General features: G+C 35.5%; 1 protein-coding gene across 1 annotated transcript; it reads left to right on the forward strand.

The window, feature by feature from the left end:
• Positions 1 to 1,976: 1,976 nt before the first annotated feature.
• LOC101900872 (alpha-tocopherol transfer protein-like) lies at positions 1,977 to 20,562 on the forward strand. Its single transcript, XM_059118621.1, has 6 exons — positions 1,977 to 2,304; positions 12,840 to 12,999; positions 13,061 to 13,142; positions 13,212 to 13,517; positions 20,146 to 20,282; positions 20,349 to 20,562. Exons 1-6 carry the CDS (start codon positions 2,214 to 2,216, stop codon positions 20,392 to 20,394), a joined length of 822 nt encoding a protein of 273 aa, XP_058974604.1. The 5' UTR covers positions 1,977 to 2,213; the 3' UTR covers positions 20,395 to 20,562.
• The last annotated feature ends 4,465 nt before the right edge of the window (positions 20,563 to 25,027 follow it).

The following is a 25,027-nucleotide window of genomic DNA, read 5'->3' on the forward strand; positions in this document are numbered from 1 at the left end:
TAACATAATTAAATTCTTCCATGTTCACGTATTTTATTTTGTATTAGAAAAGTTGTGATTTTAATGAATCTTGAATTGTTAAAGCATATTAATGAATTATTTATATATATATATATATATATATATATATATATATATATATATATATATATATATATATATATATATATATATATATATATATATATATATATATATATATATATATATATATATATATATATATATATATATATATATATATATATATATATATATATATATATATATATATATATATAAATATATATATATACATATATATATATATATAAATAATTCATTAATATGCTTTAACAATTCAAGATTCATTAAAATCACAACTTTTCTAATACAAAATAAAATACGTGAACATGGAAGAATTTAATTATGTTATGTTATGCCATCAGTAAACATAAGACAAGCCCTAAGTTTGTCAGTATTAAGAACTTTAAACTTCGTTATAACCTTTCGCTGACGAAGTTTCTTACAAATGGCATTCAAATGAGCAGCCGCTGGAGTAAAGTTATCATTGAGATACACACGATTACTTAAGTCACTGCAAGCAATGTCCAGTACATCAGAAACTTTAAGGTTACGAGTTTTGAAGTACTCCCTCATCAGACAATCTCTATTCGATACCTTATTAAACTTACCTAGTACTTGCTTTTTCAGTTAATATAGCAGACTTGGTTGATGTCGAGGCTAGTAATTTCCACCTATTGCAATAACTGGTGCTTCCAAGTCTTCCAACTCCTCCAATCAAAATATCAGATCAATTCAGGCGCTTGTGTAAAATATTGTCCTCATTCTCAAGTCCAACGAATTTGGTTGCAGCAGACCTTCCAACTCGTTGAACATTTTCAGCACACTTTTGGATATCAGATCGCATCTCAGAAACACAGGAGCTTACTTCATTCTTTATATCCTCCAGAACCGTTTTAAGAGCAATCTGCTGGCTTTCATAACTGAGTACAAAACGATCCAACCTCTCATTCAAACTATTTATCTTGTCAATAACACCAGAAGTACTGCAATTTCCACTAAGATTGGGTTCACAAGAGGCACAGATGTAGGCAAAGGCCTTAACCGATCTAAGAACTCCAAGATATTGCTCATCAATACCAGCACATGACATATGAATACAACATTTACAGGCTTTACATAAAATGCTGGCTCGTGTCTTTGTAATGCATTCCTCACAAGATTTACATTTAGTAATTACATTTAGACATATTGAAATGCAAAACCAGCAACAACTTCAGTGAGTAAATATGTAAGAAAGGCAACGGCAATTACAGCAGCAACCAACAACAGCAACACAGCAATATTACGCAATCTTAATCCGAAATCAATTAGGCGTAAATCCTCAAATTCGAAGAAAATCGCTATAGATCCACGTTAATTTTATTAAGTCCAAAGTATAGACCACAGTTTATTTGTTTGTAAACAAACGTAAACAGCAATATAAACAAAATGATCAGCTGTGATATAAATGACCGTCTACTCAGGCATAGGGTTGCCAATATATTCGTGTCAAAGCTGACCAATTCAAACAAATCTAAACTTCTTCTAAAATTTTTTACTATTTCCGACAAAAAAATGTAAAAGTTATTTCGTTTGACTTTGTTGCAGTTTTTCTAATTATTTTACTTGTCTCTGTTTTATTTTGGTTTCTTAAATCACTATAACCACTGTGCCTTCTCGTCGTTATTGTTCCGTTATCAATGAATGAATGATACTCAATGCCACCGCTGCCTCGTCCGTAACAGAGTTGGGTAAATAACAGAGTTCGTGCGTGCAGGTGGATTTACATTAATTGAATTGTCATGACTGTTTGCTAACAGTACGACGTCACTATGTTGAAACCGGTTATAGCCTAGCAGGTTTTCTTTCTGGAGACTGTTAGACAAACAGACAAATAATAGGCCGAGGCGCTATGCTTCGGACCTCTAGCACAATATCAATCAGTTGCGATTGAGATAAGCGAGGGTATAAATGTACTCGACGATCGGTGCGCTTACGACTTTTTGTTTGTGAAGATTTACGATACGACAATACGCTTACAAAGAAAGAAAAAAGCAATAACAAAAAAGCAAACAAACAATAAAAAAATAAATTGAAATAATTAACAATTCTACAACAGCAAAAGTTTACATTAAATCATAAGCTATAGCTTAATCAACGTTTCACAGATGGAATTGCTGGGGGATAAGGAACAAGAGGCAATCTTGGATTCGCTGCAGGAATGGTTTGAAGATAATCCAAAATTTCCAAATAAAATTGGTAAGTTGCCAAAGATAACAGAAGTGAAGACATTATTCCCAGAGACTTAGGTTTCCAAGCGAAGTTTCTTTCGTAGAAATGCTTAAAAGTTGCAAAGCATAAGGCTTTGAATTTTATGCGGAATAAATTTTATATGGAATTGTTTTTTGTAAAATTTCACATTTATTGGGGGGAAATGTTTTAATAATCTAGACACAGTGGGGTGTTTTCATAACAAAATAATGAGTTTAATGCATTACTAAGATATCTCTTGGACAGAAAGCGATTTCCGACCAATAACTTTTATAAAAATACTATTTAAATTGAAATTTATATACAAAGGCAACTTAGTTGTCTAGCCACATTGCATCAAGTATTCATCTGACATAATAAATCATTGTTGCTAGAAATTTAAAAAAGAAAAACAAGTTTGAAAGTATAAATCGATGTGCTGACAGATGTATACCTTTAGGTACAACAATCTAAGCGAATAAGTCAATTTATCACGACATAAAACTACTTCTTAATTGCAGATTTTGGAATATGTTAATTGAATGTATATGACAAATATATTTTAATAGAACTGCAGTTTTGGGAGAAACTTGATAATAATGTTATGTAAAGTTTTGGCTTAGTATCAGAACATATATACAATCTTCTATGCAGGTAGGAAAGCGATGATATGCAAATTATTGTCAATTTTTATACCCTCCACCATAGTATGGAGGATATATTAAGTTTGTCATTCCGATTGTAACACCTCGTAATATACATTTAAAACCCCACAAGGTATATATATTCTTGATCAGCACAAAATTTTATGTCGATTTAGCGATGTGGAAATCTGTGGAAATCACTCTCGCTTTCGAACGAAATGAAGTAGATTAATAAAATTTTACTAAAATGTATATTATGTCTGCAGGACTTTTGGTATTGAAAATGGGTCATGTAGGTCAACATTTTGGTTTAACCCCCATATAATGGTACCTCCTTATGTTCGGTATTTTGGTGATATTGGCTACATTATTCACCGGAAATGTTTCAAATTTGGTATTTCAAGTCCGTAACAGATACTACGGCCTATGACAGAAATTGGTAAGTGCAGTTTCACGGCTTCGTATAGCCCCATATAACGACGCCTCCTGATATTCGGTATTTTGATGATTTTAGCGACATTATTCACCGGAATTATTTTAAATTTGGTATTTGAAGTGCGTAATGGATACTTCAGCCTAAGACAGAAATTGTGCAGGTCTGTGTCTTCGTATAGCCCCCATATAATAGTACCTCCCTATATTCGGTATTTTGATGATTATTCACCGATTTTTTTCAAATTTAACATTTGAACATTGTAATGGCTCATGACAAAAGTTGCCAATGCAGGTCCACGTCATCGTATAGAGCCTAATATATTCTGTTTCTGTATTTTTAAGATTTTGGATGATATTCAAAGTTCGGCCGGGCGAACTTACTGCTTTTTAACTTGTTTATATTTTGAAAGGGTTCATTTTTTTTTTTTTGGTTACTGTACTCAAACATAAAAATAAATATTTACTACCATGGTACAATGAAGAGAAGGTAGGCCAACTTTGAAAAAATTGCAAGCATAGAGGTCTACCTGTTTGGCTTGTAATGTCAGAATTACTATCAAAACAATAAAAAACCAAACAACTTGTTGCATTTATTTTGAATAAATAATTGAAAACCGCGAAAACTGAATGAAAGGTCAACACTTCTTTTCAAAACCAGATTCTATATATCTCTAAAGGATTATTTCGCTACAAAAACTCTAGGTTTTGTCGATGCATACGATGAAATAAACATTTTGAAAACATCCGAATTTGAATGTTTTCTGAACAATTTTTTTGTTATTGAAAAGAAACCAGATACATAAACAAATAAAGATGACATATTAAGCCAAGAAAATAAAAAAATTGAAATCATATGGTATCATAGCCCTACCTTGATATCATTGTACCATGTTTACTACTAGAATAAAATGAAATGGCCGTGGTGTAACTAACGGCGCCCAATTTATTCCTAACTATGTATGTGCCCCAAAAAAGCCCGAATATTAACCAGTAAGCAAAATTCAACATCGGGTGGAGCCGACTATATATGTTACCATATACCACTATGGGTATTTAGTAGAGCTCCCGCAACAAAAAAAAATTTATTGAGAATTTATATAAAGTAGATCATACCAACTATGATCCAAATAATATTGATGTATAGTGCATGATATGAAGTCGATAAGGATTATATTAAAAAATATTTATTGGAGCAATATTTAGATGTTCCGGACCAAGTTTCACCAAATGGTCAAATTAATTTGAATTTGAAAAAATCAGTTCAATTTGGGCTGATATTACATATATTTTGAGCAATAACCGTAACATTTGATGAAGATGTAAGTCGAAGCTATAAAAAATCTGAGCCGATCTCGATAAAATTTGGCAGAGGTATTTTCGATAAGTATCTGATGTCCGGTATCAAATATCATTGTTGTGGAGTGTATATTACGCATGTGAGGGACTTGAAACCCCAAATTGCATGAAACATATATATGGGCGCTATAGCTACATCTGAACCGATTTTCACCAAATTTGATGTACTTTCTTCTAGACTGAATTTGGTCGGATGTACCAAAAATTCAGGTCATTTGGAGTGATATTGGTCATTTGGTGCACAATTAACCCGAAATCGGTTGAAGATATATATGGAATCTATATCCAAAATTTGGCGGATGTATTTCAGAGCTCTTTAAGATATCCGGTACCAAATATCATGTTTGTCGAATGCATATTACGAATATAAGGACTTAAATCCCAAATCAGATGAAACATATATATGGGAGCTATAGCTATATTTGAACCGATTTTCTCCGGATTCGATGTACTTGCTTGTAAACTGAATTCGGTCAGATGTACCAAAATTCAGGTTATTAGGACTTATATTGGCCATTTGGTGTACAATTTACCCGAAATCGGTTGAAGATATATGGGAGCTATGCCTAAATCTGATCCCATTATCACCAATTTCAATGGGGTTCGTCCTTGGGTCAAACAAATATTGTTTGCAAAGAATACATGGGCGGACGGATGGGCGGAATGACTGACATGCCTAAATCGACTCAGAAAGTGATTTTATCAATATCCTCAGAAGTAACTATGGGTCTATCTCGCTTCCTTCTCCCTGTTACAAACAAATGTACAAAGACATAATACCCTGTCCACTATGTAGTGTAGGGCATGGTACAATGATATCAAGGTAGGGCAGAACTACCATATGATTTCAATTTTTTTATTTTCTTGGCCTAATACGTCATCTTGTTTTGTTTATGTATGTGTTTTCTTTTTAATAACAAAAAAATTGTTCAGAAAACATTCAAATTCGGGTGTTTTCAAAATGTTCATTTCAACGCATGCATCGACAAAATCTAGAGTTTTGTAGCGAAATAATCCTTTAGAGACATATAGTAAATGATTTTGAAAAGAAGTGTTGACCTTTCATTCAGTTATCGCGATTTTCAATTATTTATTCAAAATAAATGCAACAAGTTGTTTGATTTTTTTATTGTTTTGATACTAATTCTGACATTACAAGCCAAACAGGTAGACCTCTATACTTGCAATTTTTTCAAAGTTGACCTACCTTCTCTTCATTGTACCATGGTGTAGGGTATAATCATGGTACAATGAAGGTAGGTCAACTTTGAAAAAATTGCAAGTATAGAGGTCTACCTGTTTGGCTTGTAATGTCAGAATTAGTATCAAAACAATAAAAAATCAAACAACTTGTTGCATTTATTTTGAATAAATAATTAAAAAACGCGATAAATGAATGAATCTCTAAAGGATTATTTCGCTACAAAAACTCTAGATTTTGTCGATGCTTGCGTTGAAATGAACATTTTGAAAACACCCGAATTTGAATGTTTTCCGAACAATTTTTTTGTTATTGAAAAGAAAACACATACATAAACAAAAAAGATGACATATTAAGCCAAGAAAATGAAAAAATTAAAATCATATGGTATCATAGTCCTACCTTGATATTATTGTACCATGATATATTCATAATCAGCATAAAATTCTAAGTCGATTTAACGATGTCCGTCAGTCTGTCTGTCTGTCTGTCTGTCTATCTGTTGAAATCACGATACAGCCCACATTATTTACCTAGAGCGCCAAAATTTAGCAGAGCAATTTTTATTGTGTCTAGGATGGTTAGCATTGAAAATGGGATATATTGGTCCACGTTTTGGTATAGCCCCCATATAAAGGTACCTCCCAATATTCGGTATTTTGATTATTATTGCCACATTTTTTCACGGATTTGTCTAAAAATTGGTATTTGTCGGTCAAAATGGGTCCTAGTTCGTGTGGCGAAACATTGTAATTATAGGTCCACCTTTTGGTATAGCCCCCATATAACGGTACCTCCCGATATTCGGTATTTTGATGATTTCTGCCACATTTTTTCACTGATTTGTCTAAAAGTTGGTATTTGTAAGTCATAATGGGTCCTAATTCATGTGGCGAAACATTGTATGTGTAGGACCACGTTTTGGTATTGTCCGCATATAACGGTATTTTCCGATATTCGGTATTTTGATGATTTATGACACATGTTTTCACAGATTTCTCTGAAAATTGGTAGTTGTAGGTTATAATGAGTCCCAGTTCGTGTGGCGAAACATTGTAATTATAGGTCCACAGTACCTCCCGATATTCGGTATTTTGATGATTTTTGCCACATTTTTTAACAGATTTGTATAGAAATTGGTATTTGTTGGTCTTAATGGGTTCTAGCTCTTTTGGCGAAACACTCTATGTATAGGTCCACGTTTTCATTCATTCTACCCTCATTTATGAGGTGAACAAACCTAAATACCACGCAGCACGGTATTCTAAACGTTGGAAACACAAATTCCAAATTACAGCTCAGTTGAATGGAAAATGTTGCTAAGCTCTTTACAATACCAAAAATTGAGCTGGGTTTTAACCTGGAGCTAATATAGATGTTCTATATCATATAAGTTTTTTAACACTCAAATTAAAGCCAATGGCTGAAAAATAAGATCAGGCTATCCAAAATATCTAAAACCGACGGTAGGTGAATATTAATTATAATTATTTATTTCTATTTAGAAATTACTAGGGAGTCATTACTTATAATAAAAATTGTGCCGCTTACATAAGTCAGATCTGTGATTTATTATGCTTTAAAAATTGTCATTAAAGACTTAAAGTACGGGCCGGCAACGCGTACCGGGCCAGCTAGTTTATAATAAAATAAATTTTATTTTCTTTGTTATTGTTCCAATACTTAATATAAAGAACGCCTTTGGGGAAAAATTTGCGACTTTTGAGTGTATCGCAGTATTACTAAATCAGTGATGATTTCCGTTAGAATGTAGATTCAACACTAGATTTGAAATAAATCGCAACGTAAAAAGGACAAAGCAAATCCGGATAATTAGGATTAATCCATATAAAATGTTGTATCTAAACGCTTAATTACAGGAATTAATGCAGTAATATCCAAACACAGTTCACACCCTACTTAGCACACAGCTTTACTTTGTTCTTTATTAACCGACGTTTAAATGTCACGTTTACATACAAGATCTTTACCCTTGTAAGCCATGATAAATGTCTAATCGCAAAATAGCCAAAATTATTATGTTAAGTCAATTATCAGGGTTACGTACATGGATACGTAAAACTATTAACGCAAAAAACTGAATTAATTGTATTTTGTGTTTTAGCTCATGTTGCCCTTAATAACCTACAATTAGATTCATCGAACAACCCGTGTTTGCTGCTCCCAATTAGACGGCATGTTTCAAACAAAAATTCCAGATATGCAATTCGAACTCTTGACCGGTTAAAAATTTCTTATCAACGCAAAACTAGTAATTGAAGTGCATTTCAAAAAATTAAAAAAAAAATGTGGTTAACCTGTTCCCTGTCTATGAATCAATAAATCCACCCAATGTAAACCTATTTGCACACACATTCGGACATATGGACGTTTATAAATATCGATTTGCTGCTTTGTTTTCCTTATCAACCTCGAACAAATATTGTTTTAATTTTTTACTACGTTATTTCTTTTATGATTTGACAAAAAATTAATTATTATAATTATGTACATTGACGTTGTATTTTATAATTTACTAATGCCATGGATTTCAATTAATGCAACTTAATCGCTACTTACAGTGAAGCGTAAAATAAAAATAATTAGATTCGAAAAAAATATACGATTTGAATTCAAAACAAGTAAAAATGGGTATGCCCGAACGAAGGGGCATAACCTTTTTCATATAAACTTTTATCATAATTACACTATCCAATTGGTACATATCAAAACTTAAGGTGAGAATACATAAAACAGTTTTTTGAGTCGGCTGGCTTCTTCGTAGCGAAACAAAGGAGTTTTAGGTTGACTTAGTTTGATGTTGATCCTATGCTCCTTTTTATACCCTCCACCATAGTATGGAGGGTATATTAGGTTTGTCATTCCGTTTGTAACACCTCGAAATATACATTTTAGACCCCACAAAGTACATATATTCTTGATCAGCATAAAATTCTATGTCGATTTAGCAATGTCCGTCCGTCTGTCCGTCTGTGGAAATCACTCTAGCTTCCGAACGAAATGAAGTAGACAGAAAATTGTCTGTGCAGGTTCACGTCTTCGTATAGCCCCAACATAACGGTTCCCCCCGATATTCGGTATTTTGATGATTTTAGCGACATTATTTACCGGAATTGTTTCAAATTTCGCATTTGAAGTTCGTAATGGATATTACAGCCTGTGACAGAAAATTGTCCATGCAGGTCCACGTCTTCGTATAGCCACCATATGACGGTACCTCTTGATATTCGGTATTTTGATGATTTTAGTTACATTACTCACCGATTTTTTTTTTTTTTTTTTTTTTTTTTTTTTTGAAGTTTCGCATTTGAATATTGTAATGGCTAATGACAAAAATTACCTATGCAGGTCCATGTCGTCGTATAGACCCCAATGCTACATCTACATTCGGTATTTTTAAGATCTTAACAGAATTATTAACGGATTTTATTGTTTTTGAGAATTGCCAAATTCGTTCCAAATGGTGGAGGGTATTCAAAGTTCGGCCCGTCCGAACTTACAGATTTTTTACTTGTTTTCAGTATCAAGAGTCTCCATATTAGCTCCTTTGCTTTACATTTTTATACCCTCAGAGAGGGTATATATCATTTGATACGACCAAAACGTGCCTCATCGAAATAACGATTTTAGACCCTGGGTCCCTTTGGACCAAATCCATTTCACGACATTTGGAGTCGATCTAGCGATACCCGTCCGTCTGTCTGTCTGGCTAGTTGGTGCGCACGATAACTCTCGAAGGGAGTATCCGATTTGGTACATCGTAATATTATTATCAATCTTAGATCGAGTTCGGAGATGGGCAATATCGGTCAACTCCTTCTGGTACCTCACCCACAAAACGTCGAAATTTCCAAAAAAAAAAAAATGTTTTACTCCACGGAAACAGAAATGATAATCCGATTTTGCTTCAACTTTGCGAATCCTAATATTTGCATCAGTGCTAGGTCAGGTGCGTAAATGGACAATATTGGTCCACACCATCAAGTACTTCCCCCACAAGGGGTCAACATTTTGAATAATCATAACTATCTAACTATCGATCTAGCGCTGTCCGTCTGTTTGTCTGGCTAGTTGGAACGCACGATAACTCTCGAAGGGAGTATCCGATTTGGTACAAACTGGGTACATCGTAATTAGATCGAGTTCGGTCATGCGCAAGATCTGTCCATTCCATCTGGTAGAACCCCACAAAAGGTCGAAATTTAAAAAAAATTTGTATACCGATTTTGCTCCAACTTTGCAAATCATAATATGTGCATCAGTGCTAGGTCAGATCGGACAAATCCTTCTGGTACCTTCTCACAAAGGGTCAACCAACACGATGATAAAATCCGAAATGAGCATTAGGTTCTTTTCATATTTCACACGTTCAAATATACTAACCCATAACTGCTGTGAAGATGGGATGCATCGGTCCACTCTTTCTGGTACCACCACCACAAAGGGTCAATATTTTGAATATCCATAAAGCTCTTAAAACACGAAATTAACATTCGATTCCATTCAGACTCTGTACATCTCAATATTTTCATCAACACAAGGTCTGTTATAAAGATGATAGAGATCTGATACCTCTCCTACATAGGGTTCAAGATTGAAAAACAAAACGCTCAAAGAAAACGAAATAAGCATCATACTCTCTTCAAATTTCTCACATACATCTGAATAATTCTCTCACTGGGCTAACCCTGATAATTGACCAATTACAATCTATTGGACTTTAGAAAGCATACATTTCTTTAATTGTGCTTGGTCAATTATAACGATTAACCCGGGCAGAGATTTTGTATGTAAACGCGCTATAAGTCAACTTGCTACAGATTGGTTAAGAGACTTTGAAACGTCAACTTTTGCCAGAGGTAAAATTGCAAAGTCCACTTTTGAGATCATGGATTTTCGGTTGAATATGCAGTTCAAAGTCCAACAAAGATCACTCTTTAGAAAACAATAAGCAAAAATCGCGTGTTCTTCGTTCTTTTAATTATACGTACCAATAACACAAAAAAAGGTAAGAATGTATTAAACGCTCTTTTGACTTGCTTCAATCATCGGCTGGCTTCTTCAGAAAAGAACAAGGGGAGTAGGGTCAATATCGAACTAAGTCAACCTAAAACTCTTTTGTTCCTCTACGAAAAAACCAGCCAATGACAAAAGCCTGTCAAAACAGCGTTTTATGTATTCTTACCTTAAATCATATCATTGGTAGGAAAATCTCATCGTAGAATTAAGAAGTCAAAGTCATTTTAAATACGCATACTCATCTATGTAACATTAATTGTCAAATTTGACTGCAAGAATCTACTAGTTTTGCAACTTCCTTCGATATCATAAAGAAAAATTGGTTATCGTTTTAAATGAGTTTTTTGTACCCTACACCACATAGTGGTAAGGGTATTATGTCTTTGTGCATTTGTTTGTAACATGGAGAAGGAAACTAGATAGACCCATAGTTACTTTTGAGGATCTTCATAGAATCACTTTCTGAGTTGATTTATGCATGTCAGTCTGTCTGTCTGTCCGTCTGTCCATGTATTCTTGTGAACAAAATGCAGGTCGCATTTATTATCCAATTGAGATGAAATTTTCCAAATAACATTTGCTTGGCCCAAGGACGAACTCTATTGAAATTGGAGATAATCGGTCAAAATTTAGATATAGATCCCATATATATCTTCGTCCGATTTGCCTTTTATTGTGCACCAAACGTGAATTATCAACCCGAATAGTATGGAATTTTGCACACACAACCAGGTTAGGCCTGAAAATAAGTATGCCAAAATTGATCGAAATCGGTTCAGATATAGCTATATCTCATATATATATTGTTTTGTTATTTTTGTCCTCCGCAGCCTTAATATGCACTCTGTAGTAACAACAATATTTGAGAAAATATATCAAATATAGCTCAGAAATACATTTGCTAAATTTTATCGAGATCGGTTCAGATTCGGCTATAGCTCCCATACATAACTTCGTCCGATTTAACATTTTTTGTGCACCAAACTTCTAATATTTGTCCAAATGGGATGGAATTTCGCACATGCGACCGAATTGAGTCTAGAAGCTAGTATGTCAAATTTGGTAAAGATCGGTTCAGATATAGCTATAGCTCCTATATATACTGTTCATCCGATTTGCTATATTTGATACCCACAGCCGTAATATGCACTCCGTAACAGAGATATTCAGGGAAATATATCAAATACAGCTCAGAAATATCTTTGCCTAATTTTATTGAGATTGTTTCCGATTTGGCTATAGCCCATATATATCTTTATCCGATTTCAAATTAATTGTGCACCAAATGGGCAATTCAATTCCGAATTTAGAAGATACAAATCCTTCGGCATATTTAGTCCTTTGAACTTTAAAATAAAATTATAATCGTAGCGTGTAAGATTGAATTCTCCTATAAAAAACTTTTAATTGTTATGCGGAGCTCTACTAAATTAACAAGATGGTGTAGGGTATCATAAAGTCGGCCCGCCCGACTTTAAGACTTTCTTTACTGGTTTAAGGTTGACTTAGCTCGATTTTGGCCCTACGCTCTGAAGACAGCCGATGACTTAAAGGTGTGAATACATAAAACGGTTTTTTGACTGGCTTTACTCCTCGGCTGGCTTCTTGGTGAGGAACACAGGAGTTTTAGGTTAACATAGTTCGAATTCGACCCTACGCTCCTTTGTTACTTTCCAAATAGGCAAGCAGATGACTTAAGCCAGTCAAAAAAAGAACCTTGTATGTGCTCCCACCTTACCTTCTTGCAATTTTGGATCAGAAATTCCTCAACGCCTGGATCCAGGAAATAGTTCATTTAAAAGAGCTTAGCTGGAGAAAGTGCCTTCTTGAATGCACAAGATCTTACAACTCTACCCTTTCTCTTTCAGATCGTGTTTTACTAACCCGCTTCTTCTTCTGCATGCACAAAGATGAGGAAAAGACGAAGAAGCTATTGGAAACCAACTACACAATAAGGCTAGCCAATCCATATATTTTCACCAAACGGGATCCAACAGATCAGGACTCAAAGAACACAATTGCCATAGCGTAAGTGTGTCATACAATTCATTCGGTTGTATAAAATATCCCAATTTCGATTCTTATGCAGAGATATTGTTCCCTTGCCCGGCCTAACAAAGGAGAATTATCGCATTGTTGTGCATCGTTTAACCAATCCCGATGCAAATTTGGTATGAAACTCTTTTTACGCCCCCTTTGAGAATATTTATCACATGAGATCTTTCAATTCTTCTCTATAGATGCATCATGCCGAGGACACTAAAACCTATATTATGTTAAACGATTGTCGCTTCAGTTTACCCGATGCAATCGTCGATGGCGCTCCCGTCCTATCCGCCGGTGACGTTCACATCAGTGATATGTCCTGCCACAGTATGGCCCACATGAGACGTATGTCGTTGCGTATTCTACGAACAATGCTCAAGTTTGTACAGGAAGCTTATCCGGTGCGAATTAAAGCCATTCACATGGTGAACTGTCCGTCGTATATGAATAACATGTTGGCATTCGTGAGGCCCTTTGTTAGTAAAAAGGTATTCGAATTGGTAAGTTTGTGTTGAGATTTTGACATCATTTGTAGTATACGAGTATATAGAATGAAATGTTTAATATTTGAAAGGGAGATATTTGAATTCAACAAAAAACCAGTAAAGAAAGTCTAAAGCTGGGAATACATAAAGCGCTTATTTGGCTGGCTCAGGTCATCGGCTGGCTTCTTCGTAAATGAACAAAGGAGTTTTAGGTTGACCTAGTTCGATTTTGGCCCTAGGCTCCATTGTTCATTTCCGAAGAAGCCAGCCGATGACCTGAGCCAGCCAAATAAGCGCTTTATGTATTCCCAGCTTTAAAGTCGGGCGGGGCCGACTTTATGATACCCTACACCACTTTGCTAATTTAGTAGAGCTCCGCATAACAATTAAAAGTTTTTATGGGAGAATTCAATCATACACGCTATGATTATAATTATAATTTAAAGTTCAATGGACTAAATATGCCGAATCATTTGTATCTTTTAAATTCGGAATTGTATAGCCCATTTGGTGCACAATGAATTTGAAATCGAATAAAAAATATATATGGGAGCTATATCCAAATCGGAACCGATCTCGATAAAAATTTGCAAAGATATTTCTGAGCTGTATTTGATATATTTCCCTGAATATCGTTATTACGGAGTGCATATTACGGCTGTGGGTAACAAATATAACAAATCGGATGAACCCTATATATGGAAGCTATAGCTATATCTGAACCGATCTTCACCAAATTTGACATACTAGCTTCTAGATTAAATTTGGTCGTAAAATTTCATCCCATTTGGACAAATATTAGTTAGTGCAGAATAAAAGGTAAATCGGACGAAGTTATATATGGGAGCTATATCCAAATCTGAACCGATCTCGATAAAATTTAGCAAATGTATTTCTGAGCTGTATATGATATATTTACCCAAATATTGTTGTTACAGAGTGCATATTACGGCTGCGGAGGACAAAAATAACAAATCGGATGAACAATATATATGGGAGCTATAACTATATCTGAACCGATTTTGATCAAATTAGGCATACTTATTTTCAGGTCCAATCTGATCGTACGTGCAAAATTCCATACTATTCGGACTGATATTACACGTTTGGTGCACAATAAAAGGCAAATCGGACGAAGATATATATGGGAGCTATATCTAAATTTTGATCGATTATCTCCAAATTCAATAGGGTTCGTTCTTGGGCCGAACAAATGATTTGTGCAAAATTTTGTCTGGATAGGGCAATAAATGCGAACTGTACTTTGTTTACAAAAATACATGGACAGACGAACTGACGGACGGACATGCATAAATCGACTCAGAATGTGATTCTATGCAGATCATCAAAAGGAACTATGTGTCTATCTCGTTTCCTTTTGTCTGTTACAAACAAATGCACAAAGACATAATACCATGACCACCTTGTGGTGTAGGGTATAAACACAGAAAGGAGAACTCGGGCGGGACAGACCCCCACAACAAAAGAATTTATTTGAAGGGGATCATACCGCCTATCAACATTTGGCTTTAGAGCAGTTATAGTTTGGTTTCAGAGGGAAATCCAATTCTAAATCGATTTTCACTAAATTTTACGGAGACATTTTAATCTTTTATACCAAATAACATTGCTATAGAATGCATGATGTCACTTCGAGAAGGATTATATTAAATATATATCGGAGCCGAGTTCCAGTAAACAGAAACGTCGAATTGGTCATCTTTGGCACGAATTATGGCCTTCAAACGGCCAATGAAACCGTCACAAGCTGCCCGAATGTTGCTCTGAGCTATTTTGCCCCATTCCCGGCGAAGCGCTTGCTTGAGGTCCTTTTTAGTGCCAATCTTGCTTTCCAAAATACTCCAGACACAATAGTCCAACGGATTGGTATCCGGAGATTTTGGTGGTCATTGTGCGCTGGAAATGAAGCAAGAAACCTCATTATGTAACCATTCTTGGGTGCCGCGTGCTGAGTGCGATGGTGCTGAGTTCTGATGGAATGTCCAAGGTCTGCGGCCAAAATGTTTGTGTGCCCAAGGCTTTAATACACCCTACAGAATATTTTCGCGATAATATTCGGCATTTATTCTGATACCACGGTCGATTAATACGAGCGGAGAGCGACCATCGGCTGTAATGGCGACCCACACCATCACCATAGCCGGCGCTTGAGTTCTCGTGGCCAACCGAAGGTGCACATTTTCAGCTGACCTTTTTAGCACCTTTTGTTTACAAACTGCTGGACAACGAATGTTTTCTCATCGGAGAAAAACAAATTCGGCAGTTCATCACTTTCGGCGAAGCGAAGCTACTCTTTAGCTCTTTTGAGTCTATTTTCCTTCTGTTGCGGTGTAAGTCCTTGCACTTTTGGGAATTTCAATGGATTTACCCCGCGCTCATTTTTCGATATTTGTCGAATGAAATATTGCGATATGTTCAGCCCATGAGCCATTTTTCGGCCACTGCGACGCGGTTTTTGATCAAGTCGCTTCTTTATTTTCGAACCATTTCTGCTGATGTTGCCGTTGTCCTCCATCCACTTCCTTGACGTCGGGCTACGCTACCAGTATTACGGTAACGAGCGATGGTACGAGACACAAAATATTTATTCACACTTAAATGCTGGAGTGCTCTAACGAGAGCCACTTGTGGTTTTCCAGCCAAATATAAAGATATCACACTATCACGCTTAAATTCCATCACGAATAATTTTTTTTTTTTTTTTTGGAAATTCTCACCAAAATGCTTTTGTACGCTTGTAAACAATATAATGAGCTATCATTGGAATAATTTTAACAGCTGTCGGACGAGTGGCTAAGAAATGACAGCAGTCTGATGTTGGTTGCAGTCTTTTCATTTCACCCTGTAGTTCAATTTCGACCCTAAATTTTAACAAAGTGGCCCTATTTTCCATTGTTCTTTTACGAAAAATCCAGCCGATGACCTTTGTTAGAAATAAAATCTTTTACGGACTCTTACCTTTAGAGTTTAGAATTTTGGGTACGTACAAATCACTCTATAAACCTTTTCAATTAAGACTAGTATACACACACATATGACCTGTTCCAGAACTGCAATAATGTCAAAGTTTTTACTACGATTAGCGATTTTCCTTTCATGAGATCGAAGAAAATTCTAGATTCTGACAGGTACTGGAACAGAGCAATGTTAAGGTCAAATGTGAAACAACTTCTTCTAAATTGATGTGTTAAGTACTTTTATAACATATTTTAAGGCACTTCACACCATTTGTTATCTGAAAGGAAACTCTTTATAGTATATTAAGGAAAGTGTGCCTAAGTTCGGCATGTCCCAGTAGTAGGCACTTTTTATTTTTAAGCTCAAATAAATATTTTAATAAATTAATTTTATTAAATTAAATATATTATAATAATATTAAATAATATATAATTAAATATAAATTATCCTTACAAAAAAAAAAATCGGTATGCCGACTGTTGGAACATGTCATACTGACAATTGACAAGTGATGCCGACTTCTGGCAAAAAAGCATTATTTTAATAAAACTCCAAATTTATGAAATTTAATAAAAAGTAATTTTTATATTTGTAATAATTGAAAAGTTCCACTCTGAATGGTGAACGATTAAAAACGCGAAAATCCTAAAAGTGCCGAATACCCTATATATTAATATATTCACGTAAATGGGATGTGTGTATATTGTATAGCATTGTATGCTATAAATTTCATGTAATATAGCATTTCGATGTGTTAGGCGTCTTCAAAAGCTGCTACAAAAATTTTAATTATAAATTGTAAAAAAATTACTTAACATATGACTCTAACACGACGTCGGAACTACGCTTTAAAAAGTGGAAACAAATTATAAAACCATAATGTTTTGTTTTAATGACTAAATGACTATTTTCAGCGTCTGGCTTTACTATAATCAGTTAATTAGCAAACACTAATGTTAATAAAATTAGTAAACACTAATTAACCAATTATAGTAAGGCCAGGCGCTGAAAAAAGCTTTAGACATTATAGTTTTATGCATTTGTTTTATAATTTGTAAATTGTCAATATCAATATTCAATATTCAAAGACTCAATAAATTTGAATTGAATGAATGAAACGCAAAGATTTGGATGTGGGAAAAAAGGATCTTGATTGCTCTGTTAGGCATGAGGTCGATAATCGATAGCAGTGAAATTTATTGCAGACCACTCATAAGGGATTAATAAAAACCAATGAAAGCCAATCAGATCGGCGCCTTTATGATGAGTAATGCGCCCAATATCCTCGATTGTTAATCAGGGGAAAAATATCATTTAATACGGCCAAAACGTGCTTCACCGAAATAACGGTTTTAGACCCTAGGCCTCTTTGGACCAAATCCTTTTCAGGACATCTGGAGTCGATATAACGATGTCCGTCTCTCTGTCTGTCTGGCTGGCTGGTGCGCATGATAATTCTCGAAGAGAGTATCCGATTTGGTCCAAGCTTGGTGCATCGTAATATTTTTGTCAAACTTAGATGGAGTTCGGAGATGGGCAATATCGGTTCACTCCTTCTGGTTCCTCCACCACAAACGGTCGAAATTCACAAAAAAATATATTTTCTGCACAGAAGGAGAAACGATAATACTTTTTTCCCAACTTTCAAAATCCTAGTTCCAGGTCATGTGCGAAAATGGACAATATCGGCCCACTCTATCAAGTACCTCCCCCAAAAAAGTTGAAAATTTTGAAAATTTTCAACTTTTATAAAATGTGATGTTACATATTAGACGGACCCATCTGGCAACGCCATAACTTTTGACAGAGATGTCACATCGCTTAATGACATACCGCGTTTGAAGCATCAGTCCAAGCAGATTTTTACCATGAACCAACACACGCCACGCGAGCGCTCTGAAATTTACAAGAAGTCAATTGTGAAAACTCAACGTGCTTTTAAAACATTAAAAAATGTGAGAAGTGCGCCTTCTAAGAACACCATTAAGCGTTTATACGAACAATGTTCGACTGGTAAGGCTCTTTCTAATCCGAAGAGTCCATATACAAGTCGACCAAGGCGATCGGCCGAGAACATCGCTGCCGTACGAGCCAGTGTTGAGAGGTCCCCAAGAACATCCCAAAAACGCCGTTCTCAGCAGTTGGTCATGGCTCGGTCCACTTTACAACGGATTATTCGCATTGATTTGCATTTGTTCCCGTACAAAATTCAATTGACGCAAAGAATGTTGCCTGCGGACAAGCCTCGTCGATTGGAATGGGCCCAAAGGGGCCAAAGGTCCGTCGAATATGGGCAACCCGTAAGAGTCCGATTGTCTTCAAATTTCACACATCCCATAACCCAAGGTATGGTATCAAGATGGAATATATCGGTCCATTCCTTCTGGTACTTCCCCCACAAAAGGTCGAACGTTTGAATTTCCATAAAACGCGAAATAAACATCCGATTCCATTCAGACTTGGCACATCTCTATATTTCTATCAACACAGGACCTGTTATAAAGACGGTAGAGATCGGACCATACCATCTGGTACCTCCCCCACAAAAAGTCAAAGTTTTGAATAACCAAAACGTTTATAAAAACCGAAATAAGCATCAGCTTCTCTTTATATTTTACACATACAAACATTTTTGCTAACATAAGTCATCGGCTGACTTCTTCGGAAAAGAGCAAGGGAGTGTAGAGCCAAAATCGAACTATGTCAACCTAAAATTCATTTGTTTCTCTATGAATAAGCCAGCCAATGACTTGAAACAGCCAAAAAAGCGTTTCATGTATTTTCACCTTTACGTCTCCCAACTCACTACGCATACCTAGAAGGTAACTTTAGGCTCGGAAAGCTTTATTATTCAAAGCAACCTTCCAAAAACAGATCGTATAAGCAAAACAAAAAACTACTTTTGTGTTAAAGAAACCTTACACTGTCATCCTCCACCATTCTATGGAGGGTATATTAACTTTGTCATTCCGCTTGAACTCCTCGAAATATTCATAATAGGCCCTGCAAAGTATATATATTCTAGATCAGCGTAAAATTCTATGATGATCTAGCGGTGTCCGTCTGCATGTGTGTTGTAATCACGCTATCCTTCGAACGAATTGTGATAGAAGGATACAATTTTGTATACATGCATAGTTTACCAGTAAGGAAGTTAAGTTCGTAAATGGGCCATTTCGGGCCACGGTTTCGTATAGCCCCCATATCGGTACCTCCTGATATTTGGTATTTTCATGATTTTAGCGGCATAATTTACCAGAATTTTTTGAAATTTCGTGTTTAAAGTTCGTAATGGGTACTACACCCTAAGACAGAAAATTTTCTGTGCAGGTCCACCTCTTGGTATAGCCCTCATGTAACGGTGCCTCCCGATATTCTGTATTTTGATGATTTTAGTAACATTATTCACCGAATTTTTTTAAGTTTCGCATTTGAATATTGTAATGGCTTATGACTAAAGCTACCTATGCAGGTCCATGTCGTTGTATAGACCCTAATATAACAGCTACATTCGGTATTTTTTAAGATTTTAACAGAATTGTTAACGGATTTTATTGTCTTTGAGAATTGCCAAATTTGTTCCAAATTGTGGAGGGTATTACTTCTACCGAGCTTACTTCTAAATTGACTAAAGTTTCTTTCTTTTTTTTTTTTTGCACCACAGATGCACTTCCACACCTCGGGCATTGAAAGTCTCTACGAATTTATACCGCAGGATATGTTGCCTGAAGAATATGGAGGAACCGCGGGAAAATTGGCTGATTTTAAGGCTCAGTTTCTTGAAAAAGTTATGGAGAAAAGGTAAGAAAAATAACTTATTGGATTAAAATGTTTTATAATAATTAATAATTGTCTCGTTTCTTACAGAGATTATCTAATGGATCCACAATATTGGGAGCTTGAAAAAGCCTAAGGGAGGCGGAGTATGAATTCTAAAATTATTTGTATATATCTGCATGTTATCTAGTTACAAATGTATAAGATCTAGTTTAGTATAATTTACAAAAAGAATGTATTTTTAATTGCAAATCATCACAAGACCATTTACATAAATATATAACTGGAATTTCGGCAAATAAAACCACTGAATTTTAGTAAATTGCCATTCAAGGTTTAAAATATTGAAAATTGCGGACACCGTGAACCGAACACCTTGGACTTCTCCAGTAAAGATGAGAATACATAGAACACTTTTTTGACTGGCTTAAGTCATCGGGTCGGCACAACCAAATTCGGCAGTTCAGTACTTTCGGCCAAGCCAAGCAACTCTGTAGCTCTTGTCTATTTTCTTTCTGTTGCGGTGTAAGTTCTTGCATTGCTCATTTTTCAATATTTGCCGAATGGAATATGCAATATGTTCAGCTCACGAGCCATTTTTCGGTCACTGCGACGCGGATTTCGATTAAGTCGCTTCATTACTTTTCGAACCATTTCTGTTGATGTTGCCATTTTCTTCCGTCCACTTCCTTGACGTCGGGCTACGCTACCAGTATCACGATAATAAGCGATGTAACGAGATACAAAAGACTTATACACTTTAATAGAAGAGTTCATTTTTCCTAACCCAAGCATGAAAAAATGAGAGCAAAATGGAGTACACTTTGTCAAGTGAATTTTATACCCACATCACAGGTGTATTGGAACCACAGAGAGATTATTGCCTATCGCTGTCCCAGAATACCGACCACCACTGAAGGAAATAATACTTCGAATTTGAAATGAGGGATTATATCATATTCCAGTTCTTAAAATCAATATTGGGTTATTATACCCTTAGCTATATGGCAAGAGAGGGTATATATCATTTGATAGGTCAAAACTTGCCTAGTCGAAATAACGGTTTTAGACCCTAGGTCTCTTTAGACCAAACCCTTGTTAGGACATTTGGAGTGGAACTAGCGATGTCCGTCTGTCTGTCTGGCTGGTGCGCACGATAACTCTCGAAGGCAGTATCCGATTTGGTCCAAACTTGGTATATCGTAATATTTTTGACAAACTTAGATCGACTTCGGAGATATTGCCCGGTCCACTTCATCTGGTACCTCCCCCAAAAAAGGTCAAAATTTTCGTAGAAAACAATTTAACGGGATGAGAACGGCTAATATTTCAATAATTTTTTCCAAACATTGCAAATCGTAATATTAGCATAGCCGCAAGATCGGGTGCGAGAATGGACAAGATCCAACTACTCCTTCCAGTACCACCACACAAAGGGTCAAAATCAATAATTAAAACTCTTATGAAATGTGATGTAACATTCCGATTGTCTTCAAATTTAACACATCCCAATATTTTTATTAACCCAAGATCTGGTGATAAGATTGAATATATTGGTCCAATCCTTCTGGTACCTCCCCACAAAAGATCGAAATTTTCAAAAAAGAAATATATTTTCTGCACAGAAATTGAAGCAATAATCCTATATAGCTCCCACTTTGCAAATCCAAATATAAGCCTCAGTTCTAGGTCAGGTGCGAAAATGGATAATATCGGTCCACTCCATCAAGTGCCTCCCCCACAATGAGTCAAAATTATGAATAATTATAAAACTTATAAAATGTTATGTAAAAGTCCGATTGTCTTCACATAGTCAAATATTTTTATAAACCCAAGATGAAGATGGAATATATCGGTCCACTCCTTCTGGTACCTCCTCCAAATTTTGAATACCCATTAAGCTTATAAAACGCGAAATTTATATGTGATTCCTTTTAGGCACATGGGAATACTTCCAACACAGGATCTGTTATAAAGATGGTTGAGATCGGACAATTCCTTCTGGTACCTCACCCACAAAGGGTCAAAGTTTTGAATAACTAAAACCTTTATAATATCCGAAATAAGCATCAGTGTCTCTTCATATCTCACAGATCCCATTATTTCTACTAACACAAGATCTGTTGTAAAGATGTAATATATCTGCGAACCCCTTTTTATGCCTCACCAGCAAAGAGTCACAAAGGTTCGATACGAAATGGTCAATATTGGCCCAGTCCTGCGGAACACCAACAATTTGAATAATCATAACAGAAGTCAAAATATCTGTCGGCAAAACCAACTGATACCTCTTTACTTGTTAAAAATGCGTCTACTCGTAATGCAGAAGGTAGTTTGCTTACAATAACTGTTTTTATACCCTCCACCTTGGAAAGGAGGGTATATTAACTTTGTCATTCCGTTTGTAACATCCTTAAATATTCGTCTTAGACCCCATAAAGTATATATATTCATAATCAGCATAAATTCTAAGTCGATTTAACGATCTCCGTCTGTGTGTCTGTCCGTCCGTCTGTCTGTCCCTCTGTCTGTCTGTCTGTCGGGTCCCTGAGCGTGTGGCAAAACATTGCATGTATATGTCCATGTTGTGGTATAGACCCCACATAAAGGTACCTCCCGATATTCGGTATTTTAGTTTTTTTTTTTTTGCCATATTTTTTCACTGATTTGTCTAAAAATTGGTATTTGTGGGTCATAATGGTTTCCAGCTCCGGTGGCGAAACATTGCATGTATGGGTCCATGATTTGGTATAGCCCCCATATAACGGTACCTCCCGATATTGGGTATTTTGATGATTTTTGCCACATTTTTCACGGAATTGTCTAAAAATTGGTATTTGTTGGTCATAATGGGTTCCAGCTCCAGTTGCGAAACATTGCATGTGTAGGTCCACGATTTGGTATAGCCCCCATATAACAGTACCTCCCGATATTCGGCATTTTAATGGTTTTTGCCACATTTCTTCTAATGTTTCCTTTACCCTATGGTGGAGGGTATTAAAAGTTTGGCCCGGCCGAACTTAATGTTTTTTTTTTACTTGTTTATTTTATTTTTTTTTTTTTTTGTTGCTGATAGAACTATCATATTTTAACTGCGATGTGGCAAACGACCACAGCTGTGGCTATATTGCGAAAATCTGTCGATTCCTTCAAATGTATGTAGGTTGAGGATATATAGAAATCATGCAAATATTTTCCAATTCTAAGCATGCGCAAAAAAAATTTCTATTTAAAGTTTTAAAATATATGCAAAAGCCGAGTTTTAGTCACCACAAATAAACGGTATTAAAATTGCGTTCAATGCCGTCTGCTATTAATTGTTGTGTTCTAAATCAAAGTATTAATATTAGGAACGCAAACAAGTAAAAAACATTTAGTTCGGCCATGCCGAAATTTTAATACCCTTCACCATTGGGTAAATAAAACATTTTTATATAAACGTATCTGAATTCAAACGTGTTCCACATTAAACTACAAAAACCAGTTAAAACGTTTGGATAATGCTGTTAAACTGTTAAAAAAAACCACAAAGTGTGTGAGACCATATAAAACGGGAACCTCTACAGACAATTTTATACTTCAAAGATTGTCATCTACCAAACTTTCTTAAATACCAAATTTGAAGCAATCTCGTGGGTAAATGTGACTAGGATTATTAAAATATCAAATATCGGTGGGTATCGTTATATGTATGCAATCAGAAAACGTGGAAATTCAATATTCTGCCGCCAGAGCTAGAGTCCATTATCATCAAAATACCGAATATCGGGAGGTACCGTAATATGGGAGCTATACTAATACGTGAACCCATACATACTATGTTCCGCCACCGGAGCTAGAACCCATTACGAACTACTAATATCAATGTTTAGAGAAATCCGTGAAAAATGTGAAAGAATCATCAAAATGCCAAATATCGGGAGGTACCGTTATATGGCGGCTATACCAAAAGGTAGACCTATACATACAATGTTTCGCCACCGGAGCTAGAACCCATTATGATCTACAAGATACCAATTTTTAGACAAATCCTTGGAAAAATCATCAAAACGCCGAATATCGGGAGGTACCATTATATGTGGGCTATACAAAAACGTGGATCTATATATACATTGTTTCGCCACTGGAGCTAGAACCCATTATGACCAACTAATTCCAATTTTTCGACAAATCCATGAAAAAAAATTTAAAAAAAAATCATTAAAATACCGAATATCGGGAGGTATCGTTATATGGTCACCATACAAAAATTTGGACCGATATATCTCATTTTTAATACCAACCATCCTAGACACAATACAAATTGTTTTGCCAAATTTTGAAGCTCTACGTCAAATAATGTGGTCTGTATTGTGATTTCAACAGACAGACAGGCAGAAGGATTTCGTTAAATCAGAATTTTATGCTGATCATGAATATATACTTTATGGGGACTACGACGAATATTTAGGGATGTTACAAACGGAATGACAAAGTTAATATTCCCTCCTTTTCAAGGTGGACGGTATAAAAACACGTTCATTTCGTAACAAGTAACACACCAAGTACCAAAAAGAAACAACTGAGAATACACATCGGCACCCCATTGTTCGACCAGTTTAAACCGAGAGAGATTATTTCTCTTTCTAAACATAATCCAAATTATTTATACAAAAGTACATGTACATATATGAACTTATACAATAAACAAAATAACCGATTTTAACATTGAACCGGGATTGATTTTATCTTCAATATTTTCAGCGACACAAATTAAACTGAGAATCCAT

This window comes from Musca domestica, unplaced genomic scaffold (assembly GCF_030504385.1).
Source record: "Musca domestica strain aabys unplaced genomic scaffold, Musca_domestica.polishedcontigs.V.1.1 13, whole genome shotgun sequence".
In the NCBI taxonomy this organism is placed as follows: Eukaryota; Metazoa; Arthropoda; class Insecta; order Diptera; family Muscidae; genus Musca; species Musca domestica.